We start from the raw sequence: 16,191 nt of genomic DNA, 5'->3' as shown, positions 1-16,191 counted from the left end.
ACGTGCTCACCCCTGGTAGGGTACGGGTTCGTGCCTGACAAGAGAACCCAGCCCGAGCGACAAGTCTGGATCCTTCTGTTATTCAAAGCCCAGAAGCCCAACCAACCCTAAAGATCACTTATTTTTGAAATATATATATTTGCAATTTGTCTTCTTTTGAACACTCATTGTTTGTCAGTCTTTGTGGAGTTTTTCATTAATTGTATTTTTTTTTGTTTTCCTGTGAATGCCTGCAAGAAAAATTAATCTCAGGATGATAAATGCATATTTACTAAATAATGTATTTACTTTGAACTTTGAGATCAACTTGATCCAAAGACCCTCTCCTTTTTTTCCCTTTATTGGCCTTTCTGCCCCACAACTTAAAGCAAGTTTCAAAGGTACTTTTTCAAATTTGTTCATGGGATGTGGATATCAACAATTTAGCAATTCAACAATGCCGACATTTATTGCCCATTTCCAATTGCCCCCTGAGCTGTGGAGGCAGCTGCTAGTTGACCATATTAGTGGTACATGTGTAGACCAGCCCAGGTAAGACTAGTGGATTGCTTCCCCGAAAGGCATTCAAATCATATTCAGGGTCATATATTAATCACGTCTACATTGAAATGAACCATTTGTGTTAACAACCAACACAACCCAAGGATGTGCTATGGACCACACACGTAAGTGTTGCCACACATTCCGGCGCCAACGTAACATGCCCACAACGTACACAGAAACAACACACAACAGAAAGGAAAAGCACGGAAAAGGAAACTTCTCCTGACCTTGGTGAGGGGGCAGAGGAATGGAAGTTACTCGGTTTTATTTTCAAAGACCAGCCACGTGCATGGTTGGCAGAATTGCCTTTCAAACTCTGCAGATTCTGGGATCTAGAGTTTTGGAAATGCAACAGTGTGGCCGTGCTGTTCAGTGAATTACGGGATAAATTCAAAAGACACAGCTTAATAATCGAGGTTCTGGCTCCCCTCTTACCCCTTCTCGTCTGTCCATCACCTCCCTCTGGTGCCCCTCTTTTTTATTATTATTGTCACTGACAGTAGTTGTGAAATTTGTTGTTTTGTGGTAGCAGTACAGTTCAGCCATTTCACAATAAAAAATAGTGAAAAGGAGGAATCGTGAGGTGGTGTTCATGGACCATTCAGAAATCTGAAGGCAGAGGGGAAGACGCTGTTCCGAAAACATTGAATGTGAGGCTTCAGTCTCCTGTGTCTCCTCCCTGATGGTAGTAATGAGAAAAGGGCATGTCCTGGACAGTGAGGGTCCTTAACGATGGATGCTGCCTTTCTGAGGAATCACCTTTTGAAGATATCATTAGTGACCCAGATTGGGTCTTAGGGCAATCAGCAGATTCATAATTATTGTATAGATGGCAAGATTTTCCTTGTATACTGATTTCTATATATAAACTGGGACCTTCTTAGTGTAAGAGGTTCAGAGTACTGTATATCCAGGAAGGTTTCTTAAATCAATATGAGAGTCCAGTTAAAGGAGGGAGCGTACTGGACATGGTGTTGGGTAATGAGCTTGGCCAGGTGACTGACCTTTCAGTGGATGCACGCTTAGGGAACAATGACCACAGTTCCTTGTCTTTCAGGATAGTTATACATAAGGATAGGTATAGTCCTTGTGCGAGAGTTTTAAGATGGAGTAGGGCAAATTAAGAGGGCATTGGGCAGGAACTAAGAAGTGTTAATTGGGAACACCTTTTCTCTGGCAAGTCCATTTCACACATGTGGAGAGTGCACAGTCCCAGGGCTTGGTGGGATTTACCTCGGGTTATTGAAGGATGCAAGAGACGAGATTGCTGGGCCCTTGACCAGTATCTCTGTGTCCTCTCTAGCCACAGGCAAGGTCCCAGCGGACTGGTGGGTGGCTAATGTACCTCCTACTTAAGAAGGGAACAAGGGAAGATCCTGAGACTATAGACTGGAGAGTCTCACGTCAGTTGCAGGGAAATTGCTGGAGAAAATTCTTAGGGATAGGATATATGAGCATTTGGATACCCATGGCTTAATTAGGCAGCACAATTTTGTGTGTCCCTAATCAACTTGATTGAGTTTTTTTTTGACAAGGTGACGAGAGAGATTGATGAGGGTAGGGGGATGTGAGGGGTAAGTTTTTTACTCAGAGAGTTGTGAATGCCTGGAATTCGTTGGTGGTAGACGCAAATCCATTAGAGTCTTTTAAGAGGTGTTTGGATAGACACATGTATATAAGGAAGATAGAGGGATATGGACATGGTATAGGTAGGAGGGATTAGTGTTTGGCTGGGTGTTTTTGAATTGCTTTTTAGCTGGTTCAGCGTAACATTGTGGGCCGAATGGCCTGTTCCTGTGATGTACTCTTCTATGTCCTATGTCTTATTTACTCAAGTTTAAAGTCCCACAGTACCATGTTGGATTTGACGCGTACCTCTTGAACAATGGTGCAGATCTTTGATTGCTGGTCAGGTAACTATCGTTACGCTGTCGTACTTCTCAGATTTAGTTTCTTTGGACCCGACTGCGTATAAGCATGCAAATGATCCCTGCAGCAGCATTAAGAAAGGTGTCATGGGACACAATTCTCCATGTCTGTGTCGGTAGATACATCAGCTTCATAGGAACCTGTGGGAATGTTGAGGAAACTGTTCCTACTGTCTTCACAGGCAGGAACATGAAAGCACCTTGGTGAATTCTTGTAGCTCACGTGTCAGGAAAGCGGAAATATTTGGGGGGGAGAAGTTCCATCTTGCTTGTCACTGCTAAATAGACGCCAAAATTTGGTTAGCCTTTTGCTGGCGGTTTGATGTTTATCTTTAGAAGCTTTATGTATGACGCATGGCTCTGGGGTTGAACACCTAATGGGATTTTTCTTTTCTCCCCACTTTTCTTACTTAGTAGGGGTTTTATCTTTAATCACAAAATTTTTTCAATCTTTGTATAATTTTTTTTTCTTGAGACATTGTAAGTGTTGTTTACTTCAATGTACTCGTGTTTATTTTGGAAAAAAATAATAAAAAGATTTGAAAAGAAAGAAAATTTGGTTAGCCAATTATGTTATTAATTTGATTACTTTCTTTTATTTGGTTCAGCACAACCTTATGGGTTGAAGAGCCCTTTCCTGTGCTCTACTGTTTTAAGTTCTATATTGAAATTGCAGCTGATAAGTCATTTAGTCTTGAAAATTCACAAATAAAATATTCTTTCTTTTGCCCAGGGATTATATTCAATGATGTCTATGCTGCCTCCAAGTTTGCCTTGGAGGGATTTTGTGAAAGCCTTGCCGTTCAGCTTTTGAAGTTCAATATACAGTAAGTGAATATCATTACCAGTGTGTACAAGAATAGTTTTAGTTTGCCCAGAGCTGTTCAGCATAAGCCCATACAGTGGCTTCTTCAAGAAATGTCTGTGAATCTTGTTTGTAGCCAAATACTTGTGTAGTTGATGTATGGATGGCCAACAGTCAATTGGTTGTGGGCCCGCTGTTGCAAATTTCAGACCCCTGGGCTAGGGGTGACCAGAGCCTGGTTCAAACCATGGTTAATTACTGTCACATGTATCAAGGTAGGGACCATAACACAGGAGCAAAATTAGGCCATTCAGCCCATTGAGTCTGCTCTACCATTTCATTATGGCTGATTTATTATCCCTCTCAACCTCAGTCTTCTGCCTTCTCCCCCTACCTTTTGAAACCCTGACCTATCAACCTCCGCTTTAAATATACTCAATGACGGCCTCCACAGCTGTCTGTAGCAATGAATTCTACAGATTCCCTACCCTCTAGCAAAGAAATTTCTCCTCACCTCTGTTCTAAATGGGTGTACTCTAATCTGAGGCTGTGCTCTCTGGTCCTAGACTCACCCACTATAGGAAATATCCTCTCCACATCTATCAAGGCCTTCCAATGTTTGATAGGATTCAATTAGATCCTCCCCTCATTCTTCTAAACTCCAGCGAGTACAGGCCCAGAGCCATTAAATACTCATATGTTAATCTTTTCATTCCCGGAATCATTCTCGCAAACCACCTCTGGACTCTCTCCGATGCCAGCATGTTTCCTTAGATAAGGGAGCCAACACTGCTCACAGTACTCCAGGTACGGTCTTACCAATGCTTTATAAAGCCTTACCATACAACCATGCTCTTATATTCTAGTCCTCTCAAAACTAATGCTAACATTGCATTTACCTTCCTTACTGCTGACACAACCTGCAAGTTAGCCTTTAGGGAATTCTGCACAAGGGCTTCCAACTTCCTTTGAACCTCTGATTTTTGAATTTACGCCCTGTTTAGAAAATTATCTGTGCCTTTATTTCCTCTACCGAAGTGCATGACCAGTCACTTCTCTACATTGTGTTCCACCTGCCACTTCTTTGCCCATTCTCTGCAATCTGTTTGTCCTTTTGCAGATTCAACACCACCTATCTTCATATTGTCCACAATTATGACCACAAAGCCATCACCCAAATAGTTGACATACAACATAAAAAGAAGTGGTCCCAACAATGACCCTTGCGGAACACCACAAGTCATTGTTAGCCAACCAGAAAAGGCCCCTTTATTCCCACTCTTTGCCAGTCTTCTGTCCATGCTAGTACCTTTACTGTAATACCATGGGCTCATATCTTGTTAAGCAGCTTCATGTGTGGCAGCTTGTCAAAGGCTTTCTGAAAATCCAAGTAAACAACATCCACTGATTCTCCTTTGTCTCTCCTAATCTGTTATTTCCTCAAAGAATTCCAACAGATTTTTCAGGCAAGATTTCCCCTTAAGGAAACCATACTGATTTTGGCCTATTTTATCATTGTGCCTCCAAGTACCCTGAAACTTCATCCTTAATAATGGATCAACATCTTCCCAATCACTAAAGTCAGTCCTACAATTTCCTTTCTTCTGCCTCCCTCCCTTCTTGAAGAGTGGAGTGACATTTGCAATTTTCCAGTCCTTCAGATCCATTCCAGAATCTAGAAATTTGTGAAAGATCATTACTAATGCCTGCACAATCTCTTCAACCACCTCCTTCAGAACTCTGGGGTGTAGTCCAGGAGACTTATCTACCTTCTTCTTAGTAGTAGCAACTACACTCACTTCAGCTCCCTGACAATCTAGAAATTCTGGCAAATTGCTAGTGTCTTCCAAAGTGAAGACTGACACAACATATTCATTAAGCTCATCACCATTTCTTTGTCTCCCATTACTACCTCTCTAACATCATTTACCAACAGTCCAATATCAACTCTCTCTTCTCTTTTACTCTTTGTATATCTGAGAAAACCTTTGGTATCCCCTTTTATATTATTGGCTAGCTTCCCATTATGTTTCATCTTTTCTCTTCTCGTGGCTTTTTAGTTGCCTTCTATTTTTTTTTTAAAGCTTCACAATCCTCTAACTTCCCACTAATTTTTGCTAACTTCCATGCCCTCTCCTTTGCTTTAATGCTGTGTTTGACTCTCTCCTTATCAGCCACTATTGCCTCACCCTCCCTTCAGAAAACTTCTTCATCTTTTGGATGTATCTATTCTGCACCTTCTGAATTGCCTCCAGAAGTTCCAGCCAATGCTGTTCTGCCTTCATCCCTGCTAGTGTTCCCTTCCAAATAACTTTGGCCAGCTCCTCTCTCGTGTCTCTGTAATTCCCTTTATTGGACTGGAATACTGATACATCTGACCTTATCTTCTCTACCTCAAACTTCAGGGTGAATTCTATCATATTTTGACTACTGTCTTCTAAAGTCCCTTTACCTTAAGCTCCCTAATCAAATCTGATTCATTACACAACACCCAATCCAGAGTTGCCTTTCTGCTAGAGGGATCAACTACATGCTGCTCTAAAAAGCCATCTCAGAGGCTTTCTACAAATCTCTCGCATCAACCTGATTTTCCCATCTACCTGCATATTGAAATTCCCTGTGACTATCACAACATTGCCTTTTTACCCCTGCATTTCCTTATCTCTACCCACAAGGATTCTACATCTTCCAATCCTGTGTTACATCTTTCTAATGATTTGACTTCTCTTTTTAAACAAAGAGCCGCCTCATCCCCTCTGCCTACATGTCTGTCCATCTGATACAATGTCTATCATCGGATGTTAAGCTCCCAATTATGATCTCCTTTCAGCCACGACTCCATGATGCCTACAACATTGTACCTGCCAATCTCCAACTGCGCTACAAGATCATCTACCTTATTCCATGTACTGCATATGTTCAAATACAACACCTTCAATCCTGTATTCATTTCCCTTTTCGATTGGCCCCCATGTTACACTTGAACTCATCCTACTGACTGCAGTTTCTTCCCTATCTTTCCTCACAGTGTCACTACACACTGCCATTACTTGTATACCAACTGCCCCGGCTTTAGCCCTCTCACTCTGGTTCCTATTCCCCTGCCAATTTCATTTAAGGTCTCCCCAACAGCTCCAGAAAACCTGCCCACAAGGATATTGGTCCCCCTCGAATTCAGGTATAACCCATCCTTTTTTCCCCAGAAGAGATCCTGATGATCCAGAAATATGAAACGCTGCCCCCCTGAACCAGTTCCTCAGCCACGTATTCATCTGCCAAATCATCACATTCTTACCCTCACGGATGGGTGACACGGTCAGCAGTCCAGAGATTACTAGAATGGACAGCTTTACATTCTGCACGACATCATTCCATGCATAAAGCACATTGAGGTGGCACTAAGGAAAACATTAACTGAATTCAGAATATGGTGCAGTGCCTGGAGTCAGGCAAGGTGCAAAGGCCGTGCCGAGGTACACAGTGATCGGGAATTCATTCTCCTACTAGGGGACTGTTCTGTAATCTTATAACATGGGATAGAAGTTGTCATTGACCCTGGTGGTATGTCCTCTCAAATGTTTATCTCTGACAGAAGGGGAAAGAGAAGGGAAAATGCCCAGGATGGGAGAAACACAATCAGGTTTATTATCACTGACGTATTGTCGAGAAATTTGTTATTTTGCAGCAGCGGTATAGTGCAATACACAAAAATAGTACTGTAAGTTACTACAAGAAATATAAAAAATATAAATTAGTAGTACAAATGGAGCAAAGTAGTCAAAGGATCAAAGCAAACAAGAGGAATTCTGCAGATGCTGGAAATTCAAGCAAAACACATCAAAGTTGCTGGTCCTGACGAAGGGTCTCGGCTTGAAACGTTGACTGTACCTCCTCCTAGAGATGCTGCCTGGCCTGCTGCGTTCACCAGCAACTTTGATGTGTGTTGCAAAGGATCAAAGGATCATTTTATTGTCAAAGTATGCATGTACAATACAACTCTGAAATCGCAAGGTAATGTTGCAGTTCTATGAAACCCTGGTGAGACCACACTTGGAATATTATGTTCAGCTCTGGTCACGTCATCATAGTAAGGACGTGGAAGCTTTAGAGAGGGTGCAGAGATTTGCCTGGATTAGAGCGTGTCTTATGAGGATAGGTTGACCATAGGGCGTTTCTCTTTGGAGCAAGGGAGGGAGGATGGGAGGTGACTTGATAAAGGTGTGCAAAATGGCAAGAGGGATAGATGGAGTGGTCAGACAGAGCTCAGCTATTTCCCGAGAGCGGTAATGGTGACACATGATTTTTAGGGTGTTTGGAGGAAAGTACGTGTGGGGCAGGGTGCGACATCAGAGGTAGATTTTCTACACAGGATCATAGAAAGTGCTGGCAGGAGTGGTGGTAGAGATAGAAACATTAGGGACATTTAAGAAAGGCACATGGATGAAAGAGAAATAGAGGGCTATGGGGGAGGGAAAGGTAAGATTGATTTAAAGTGGGTTAAAGGATAGACACAACACTGCGGCCTGAAGAGCCTATACTGTTTATGTACTTGTACTCCTTCCTGAAGCATACAGCATACAACCAACTTCAGGATATACTTTTTTCTTCCCCCCCCTCCCCAGTGTTTCACTGATTGAGCCTGGCCCTGTGAACACAGAATTTGAAATGAAGCTCATGAAGGAAGTGTCACGCTCAGAATTTCCAGGAGCGGACGTGGAGACGATCCAGTACTTCAAAGATGTCTACCTGCCTGCGGCTCATGACATCTTTCTGACACTGGGGCAGAAACCAGACTCCATTGCTAAGGTAAGGTCTTGTCAAAAATGGTTACAAAACAAGTTACAGACTTAGAGTTTTGCTCTTAAAGACAATTAATTCTGAGTAAGAGTCTTATTTTTTTCTGTTCACCATTGTAACATTCATTGGTTCTGTTCTGGTGGTCTTTATTTGTAAGAGTATCTGCTAATGTGGTGGGGTGGGTTGTATAGTGCATAACAGATTATTGTACTGCAAAATCTGTTGAAGTAATTGGGCAAACCAAGCCATAACAGCCTCGGTCAAAACAGGGTAATTTCTTTATGTAGTGATTGATACAAATGGATTAGAAAGTACAACATTCAACATTACAGCACAGTGCAGGGCCTTTGGCCGGACATGCAGTACTGACCTTTTAACTTATTCCAGGATCAATCTAAGTTTACCCTCCTACACCGCCCATAACCTTCCATTTTTCTTTGATCTATGTGCTTACCTAACAATCTCTTAAATGTTGTTCATGCATCAGCCTCTGCCACCTCTCCTAGCAATGCATTCCAGGCACCTTCCACTCTCTCTGTAAAGGCAAATGGATCTCCCCTAAACTTACTTACCACTATTCGCCTTAAAAATATGTCTTCTGTTATTAGCTATTGCTGCCCTGGGGGGAGAAAATGTTGGCTGCCCACTCTGTCTATACCCCCTCATCATCTTATAGACACCTCTCTCGAGTCACCTCTCATCCTCCAACCTTTACTTAAAAGACGTTCTCTAATCCAGGCAGCATGCCGGTAAAGCTCTAATACTCCCTTTGTGGTCTAACCAGAGTTTTACAGAGCTGCAACATTACCTCATGGCTCTTGAACGTAATCCCCTGACTAATGAAGGCCAACACACAACATGCCTTCTTTTCCATCCCATCAACTTTTGCGGCAGCTTTGAGGGATCTGTGGACGTGGATCCCAAGATCCCTCTGCTTCTCCACACTGCTAGGAGAGCGGGTTCCTACGACCCCGAATGCCTTTGGACTGCCAATTGTGCACCTTCGAGCTTTGGCTCCAGCCTGGACCTTGACTGCCAGCGCCTCCAGGCTGAGATTTTACTCGTTGCTACTGGGGCCACAGGTTCCCCTTCCCCACCACCAGTCTCCAGCCCCACATCTTTCAGGACCCACCGTCACCTCTTGGGTCCTCAGAGCCTCCAACTTACTCCTACCCCACCTTCCCTGAACACCCCAACCCTCCCCCTTCCTTTGATACCTTCAACTCTCCTTTGCCCTTCAATCCCAGCTCCAGTCTCTGTGATGTCTTCACCATTCCCTCCGACCTTACCCTCTCTGAGGCAGAATGTTCTGTCCTCAGCAAGGGCCTTACCTTTGTTCCCCTTCAGTGAGTATAGCGCCCGCCACAACGTCGAGCCCTCCTTCTGTCACCTCTATCTCTGAGCCCACTTTGTTGGCAAGAATTCCTACTCCCCACAGTGATGACCCCTTCTCTAGTCTTCAACCGTCCTCCTCTTCTTGGACATCCCTCTCTGCCCACTCTGGATCTTTTCATCTCGAATTGCTGACAAGATATCAAATGTCTCGACTTCAGCGCTCATCTCTCCTCCTTAAACACATGCTGAACACACTGCCCTCCACTCTCTCTGCACCAATCCCAACCTTACCATCAAACCCACAGACAAAGGGGAGACCTATACCTTGTTGAGGCCAGGCGACAACTCATAGACACCTCCTCATACCTACTCCTCGAGGAGGACTCCACTCTACACCATCAGAAAACTGTCTCTGACACTATCACCGACCTCATCTGCTCTGGAGAATTCCTATCCACTGCCACCAAACTCATAGTTCCCATACCCTGCATTGCTTGCTTCTACATCCTACCCAAGAGCCACCAACCTGACTGTCTGGGTAGGCCTATTGTCTCTGCCTGCTCTGCCCCACTGAACTCAAGTCCTCATACCTCAATTCTGTTCTATCCCCTTGGTTCAGTCCTCTCCTACCTACATCCATAACACTTCTCATGCTCTTGATCTCCTCCATAACTTTCAATTCCCTGGCCCTCACCACCATGGATTTTCAGCCCTATACACTTCTAAGCCCTATCAAGAAGGTCTTAAAGCTCTCCACTTCTTTCTTGACACAAGAACCACCCAATGCCCCTCCACCACTACCCTCCTTTGTCTGGCAGAACTGGTCCTCACTCTCAACAATTTTTCCTTCGCTCTCCTCCCACTGTCTCCAGACTTGAGGGGTAGCCATGGGCACATGCATGGGCCTCAGCTATGCCTGCCTCTTCGTTGGCTTTGTAGAACAGTTCATGTTGCAAGCCTTCTCTAGTAATACTTCCCAATGTTTCCGCCGCTATACCAATGTCTGTATTGGTGCTGCGTCGTGCACACATGCTGAGCTCATCAATTTTATCAACTTTCCATCAAGCTTCCACCTTGCCCTTAAATTCATTTGGTCCATTTCTGACCTCTCCCTCCCCTTTCTTCATCTGTCTCCATGTCTGGAGACAAACTTCTACTGACGTCTTTAATAAACTTACCGATTTCCATGGTTATTTTGACGATATTTCTTCCCACCCTATCTCCTGTAAAAAAAAAATGCTATTCCCTTTTCTCATTTCTGTCACCTCCACCACAATTGTTCCCAGGATGTGGTTTTCCTCCCCAGGACATCTGAGATGTCCTCCTCCTTCAAAGGATAGGGTTTCCCTCTCTCCACTATTGCTGCTGCCCTTGCCCACATCTCCTCCATTCCCCGAACATCTGCGCTCACCTCATCTTCCCGCCGCCGCCACAGTGATAGAGTTCTTCTTGTCCTTGCCTACAACCCCATGAGCCTCCGCACCTTCTGCAATCTCCAAGGGGATCATACCACTAAACACATCTTTATCCCCCTCCCATTCTGCAGGGATCGCACCTTCCGTAATTCCCTTGTCTCTCCCGACTAATCTCCCTCCCAGCCCTTGTACCTGCAGGCACCCTAAGTGCCACACCTCCCCATCCCCTCCTCCCTCACCCTCCATTCAGGGCCCCAAACAATGCTTCCAGGTGAGGCAACACTTCACCTGTGAAGCTACCGGGGCCGTCTGTTGTGTCCGGTGCTCCTGATGTGGCCCCATCTACAATGGTGAGACCCATCGTAAACTGGGGGAAACGCTTCGTTGAGCACCTCCACTCCATCCGCCAGAAGTGGAACTTCCCGATGGCCAAACATTTAAATTCTGATTCCCAACCCCATTCCCGTGTCGGCCCACGGGCTCCTTCTGGGCCAAGATGAGATCACCCTTTTGGTGGAGAAGCAACACCCTATATTCAGTATGGAGAACTTCCAAGCTGATGGCATGAATATCAATTTCTCTGTTCACCACCTTCCTCTTCCTCTATTCCCCACTCTGGCCCTTTACCTCTTCTCACCTGCCTATAACTTCCCCTGGGTCCCCTTCTCCTAAGGTCCACTTTCCTCCCGGATTCCTTCTTCTCCAGCCCTTTAACCTTTTCCACCCGCCTGGGGTCACCTATTAGCTTCCAGCTAGCCTCCTGCCCTTTTTATTCTGGCATCTTCCCTCCTCCTTTCCAGCCCTGATCAAGGGTCTCGGCCCGAAACGTTGACTGTTTATTCATTTCCGTAGATGCTGTCTGAACTGCCGAGTTCCACCGGCATTTTGTGTGTGTATTGCTACAAATCCTGCCATTAACCTTGTAACTCTGCCTTCAAGTTTGACCATTTAAAGTGTACTACTTCACACTTTTACAGATTGAACTCCAACTGGCCAATTTTGCATCCTGTCAATGTCCCGTTGTAACCTATGACAATCTTCTACACCATCCACACTACCAACCTTCGTGTCATCCTCAAAATAACCCACCCTTCCACCTCCTCATTCGTGTCATTATATGCTGCGGGGACTATCTGGCCCTGCTACTCTGTGTGCTGAGTATCAAGTCGTAGCCACCCCCAGGCCAATGCCTTTGGCACTGAGATGAATTCAGACGGACAGGTTGTATTGTTCTGACAGACACCTGCGACATATTCTGCACTGAACCTGTCAGAGCAAAGAACTTAACAGGAGAAAAACTTCGAAGAGTTTCTTAAAACCTTCTGGGGTGGGGGGAAGAAGAGTACAATATCCCACAAATTCAGAGCATGGAAGCAAATCATCCTCATTTTAGCAAATGCTTAGAAAAAGAGTATTTGAAATAGTTTAATGTCTCCTTTCAGCAAATATTATTCATCATAATTACATAGAGAAAACACCTTAATTCACCATGATATCCCCATTAACTTTCCTATGTTAATCAAGGTGAAAATTAAAGTTGGGTACATACACAAAAGTGAAATACTGCAGAGGTTGAAAATCCAAAAATAATACTGGTGGGGAAAGAAAATCAGCATCTATTCTAGGTTAATGTTTCAACTCAACTACTTCTTACAGTGGTAGGAAAAGTTAATTAAAAATTTACTTTATTTAGAGATGCAGCCCAGAGGTGAGGGCCATGAATTAACCATGGATATTGTGTCCAAGCTGTGGAGTATGCAAACCAGGGAAGTACGATATGGAGAACAAGCTGTTGCCCATGTTGCAAACTCCCCCTCTCCACACATTTGTTGAACCCGAAGGAACGGCAGAGACTGATACAGTTCGGTACCAGCAGCGCCGCTGGAGTTGTGAAACAGTGTTGAACTCAACATAGGACTGCTCCAGATTTTTCCCTCGGGGTTTACTCCCAAAGTCTTCCCCATTAGTGGGTATAGCCACAAGACAGCAGAGGTTTGAGATCGGAGTTTTCCTTCTCCTAGATGAGCTGCCAACCACAGCTGACAAGCCCTAACTGCCAAAGCGACTGGTTTTAAGGTGCGAGTAACCTGCCTTTGCCCCTTCTCCTGTCAGTAGAAATGGTTCCCCTGGGGTTAGTAGCCAAGCCACACGTGAAGGCCAGGAGCTGGACTTGGTTGTCAGAGGCTATTTGAGGCGCACGCCATTGGAAGCATTTAACAGGTAGTGGAAGCTTGTCCCCACTACCGCCTCTGGCTTAACAACCTTACAGCCCAGCAAACTGTATGCCCAGCAGCTCACCTCTTTAACCTTAGCCTAATCATAGGTTAATTTACAATGACCAATTAAACTAACCAGCAAGTCTTTGGACTGTGGGAGGAAACTGGAGCACCCAAAGCTCACGGGAAATACTTACAAGTGTAGAATTGAACTCTGAACTTCCACGGCCCAAGCTGTAATAGCGTTGTGTGAACCGCCATGCCACCGATTTCAGAGTGTAGTGGGAGCAGGTGATAGAGGGATACAGCGTGAAAACGTGTCCATGCGCAAAATTAAAGTAGTGTCTATATGCTACCATATACTACCTGCAGATTCATTTCCTTGTGGGCATTTACAGGAAGAAATACAGAGTTTACAAAAACAATGCAGAAAGGCTGACAACCAACGTGCTGACTATTAAGCACCAAGTTTTATACTTGTATTACCTGAATTCATTTAATTCTCCCCATTGCAGAGCGGACTACAGGATTCTCAAGCAGATGTATACATCAGTCGTTGCTTCACTCGTGAAATGGGGCTCGGGTGGGAAGGGAGAAGGTGAAAGGGCATTGTGCGTGGCTGATAGTGGTGGAGTATTTAAACAGCTCATTTTATGCCTCTAATATTTAAGTTTTAAATGGGCAAATCAAAATATTTTCAAAATGAGTACAGTAAAACTGACTGGTAGTGTTACTCATTATTCAAACATTATTTTTTTTGAACATAGTAGCATTATCAATTTTCCTGTCAACCCAAAGAATTAAGGGAGCCTTGACTTTGGCTGCAAACCTGCTCCTGACCCCCTGGTGGTTTGGAGCCTAAACCTAGCTCTGGTTAGTTACCAGGCTTATAACCCAGGGAATTAATTAATGTTTCAGGCTTGAGACCCTTGGGCAGTTCTGAAAAAGTTTTATAACTGAAACATTATGCTCCTTTTCTATCACTGCCTGACCTGCTGAGTTTTCAGAAGAATTACCTCATTGTTTTCAAAGATTCAAGATTCAAAAAACTTTATTGTCATTCTAACCATACATCAGCTCTGCAGGGCAGAACGAGACAGCGTTTCTCAGGGGCAGTGCAATCATAACATAACAAATGCAACACTAAATAATAAACATAACAATAAATAGTAAAACACAACAGCCACATGTCAGTTAAAATCAAGTTATAAGTGTCCAGTGCAAGTTAAAAGAGTCCAAAGCAGAGTCAGGTGGAGCAGCTATTTAGCAGTCTGACTGCCTGTGGGAGGAAGCTGTTTAGTAGCCTTGTGGTTTTAGTTTTGATGCTCCTGTAACGTTTGCCTGATGGCAGAAGAACAAACAGTTCATGGAGAGGGTGTGAGGGGTCTTTAATGATGTACCGTGTCTTCTGGAGGCATCGACTCTGAAAGAGGTCTTGGACAGAAGGTAGGGAGACCCCAATAACCTTCTCTGCTCCCCTAACCACCCTCTGCAAGGCTTTTTTGTCGACAGCACTGCAGCTGGAGTACCAGGTTGTGATGCAAAAGGTCAGCACACTCTCAACCACGCCTCTGTAGAATGTAGTTAAGATGTTAGTGGGGAGTGATGCTTGTTTAAGCTTCCTCAGAAAGTGCAATCTCTGCTGGGCCCGTTCCACAATCCCAGTGGTGTTCCTGGACCAGGTGAGATTGTCCGAGATCTGCACCCCAAGGAACTTGATGTTTTCCACTCTCTCCACTGTGGAGCCGTTGATGCTGAGGGGTGTGCGCTCAGGCTGAAATAAAAGTTAATGATGGTTGACATGTGGAAGAGGTTTAAAATTGTTCCAGTATAAAGGTAGTAGGAAAAGTGATCATTGACCAGGACTAAATCAATAATTTTTGTATTTCACTAATTTTCCTTTTTTCACAAGGCGACCATCAAAGTGATGAAAATGGAACAACCAGTGTTTCGGTACCAGACCAACCTGCTCTACACACCGTTGACGGCAATGAAGTATGCTGACAATACGGGAAATCTGTCTGTTCGAAGTTTTTACAACCTGCTTTTTAATCATGGAACTCTCTTCAAGATAAGTTTGAACTTCCTCAGGCTTATCACATGCAGCTGCTTCCGCAGTGGGGCAATTTCACCGGACTGACAAAAAATGTGGAAAATTAGCTTTCAGGACATACCAAAGTCATTCATAAGACATAGGAGCAGAATTAGGCCATTGATTCTACTCCACCATTCCTCCATGGCTGATTTAGTATCTTTCTAAGCCCCACGCTTCTGTCTTCTCCCCATAACCTTTGATGCCCTTACAAATCAAGAATCTGTCAACCTCCACTTTAAATATACCCAATGACTCTGTCTCTACAGCTGTCTGTGGCAGTGAATTCCACAGATTCATCACCCTCTGGCTAAAGAAATTCCCACTCATCTCTGTTCTAAAGGGATGTCCTTGTATTCTGAGGCTGTGTCCTCTGGTCCTGGACTCGCCCACGATAGGAAGCATCCTCTCCACATTCATCTATAGTGGCATTGCCTTTTGTATTTCTGTGCAAGATGTTCAAGTTTTTTAGTACTTACGTAAATAGATTTTATATATGAATTCTATAAAGGTGACAAAATATTGACAGTAAGTTTCTTTGTAAGAGTAAAATAAAAGATCTGCTGGATGGACGCGGGAGGTTGAGCAGCATCTGTGGGAAGAAAGGAATTGTCAGTGCTTTGGGTTGAAACCATTCAACAATCCCTTTCTGTCGACATGAGATTCTACAGATACTGGAAATCCTGAGTAATACATACCAAATGCTGGAGGAACTCAGATCAGGCAGCATCTAGGGAAAGAAATTAAAAGATGATGAAGGGTCTTGGCCCAAAACGTTGACTATTTACTCCTTTCGAAAGACAATTCCTTTCCTCCTGTAGATGCTGCGGATCGACAGCAAATTGATCGTTGCTCCGGCTTTCAGTATATCTGCTATCTCTTGTCTCTTAATTAGTGGAATTTTTGATGCTTTTGCAATTTGGTTAAAATCTAGGAGCTGAATTAACACAACAGGAGGCTTTAAACTAGATTTGCAGGGGGATGGGAACCAGAGTGCCAGAGCTGACAGTGTGGCTGGGGTGAAAATAAATGATGTTGAAAGTTCAAGCAAATCCGCTGA

General features: G+C 44.0%; 1 protein-coding gene across 1 annotated transcript in view; it reads left to right on the top strand.

The window, feature by feature from the left end:
• Positions 1 to 15,312, top strand: part of rdh8a (retinol dehydrogenase 8a) — a 49,829-nt gene extending 34,517 nt beyond the window's left edge. The window contains exons 5-7 of the mRNA XM_063035612.1: positions 3,205 to 3,298; positions 7,899 to 8,082; positions 14,952 to 15,312. Of these exons, the coding sequence (XP_062891682.1) occupies positions 3,205 to 3,298; positions 7,899 to 8,082; positions 14,952 to 15,179 (506 nt within the window). The 3' untranslated portion in view covers positions 15,180 to 15,312. The remainder of the gene's footprint in view (positions 1 to 3,204; positions 3,299 to 7,898; positions 8,083 to 14,951) is intronic.
• The last annotated feature ends 879 nt before the right edge of the window (positions 15,313 to 16,191 follow it).

The sequence above is a fragment of the Mobula hypostoma genome, chromosome 29 (genome assembly GCF_963921235.1).
Source record: "Mobula hypostoma chromosome 29, sMobHyp1.1, whole genome shotgun sequence".
NCBI lineage: Eukaryota > Metazoa > Chordata > Chondrichthyes > Myliobatiformes > Myliobatidae > Mobula > Mobula hypostoma.
The sequence above is the reverse complement of the archived record's forward strand: the minus strand, read 5'-3'. Positions and strand labels throughout refer to the sequence as shown.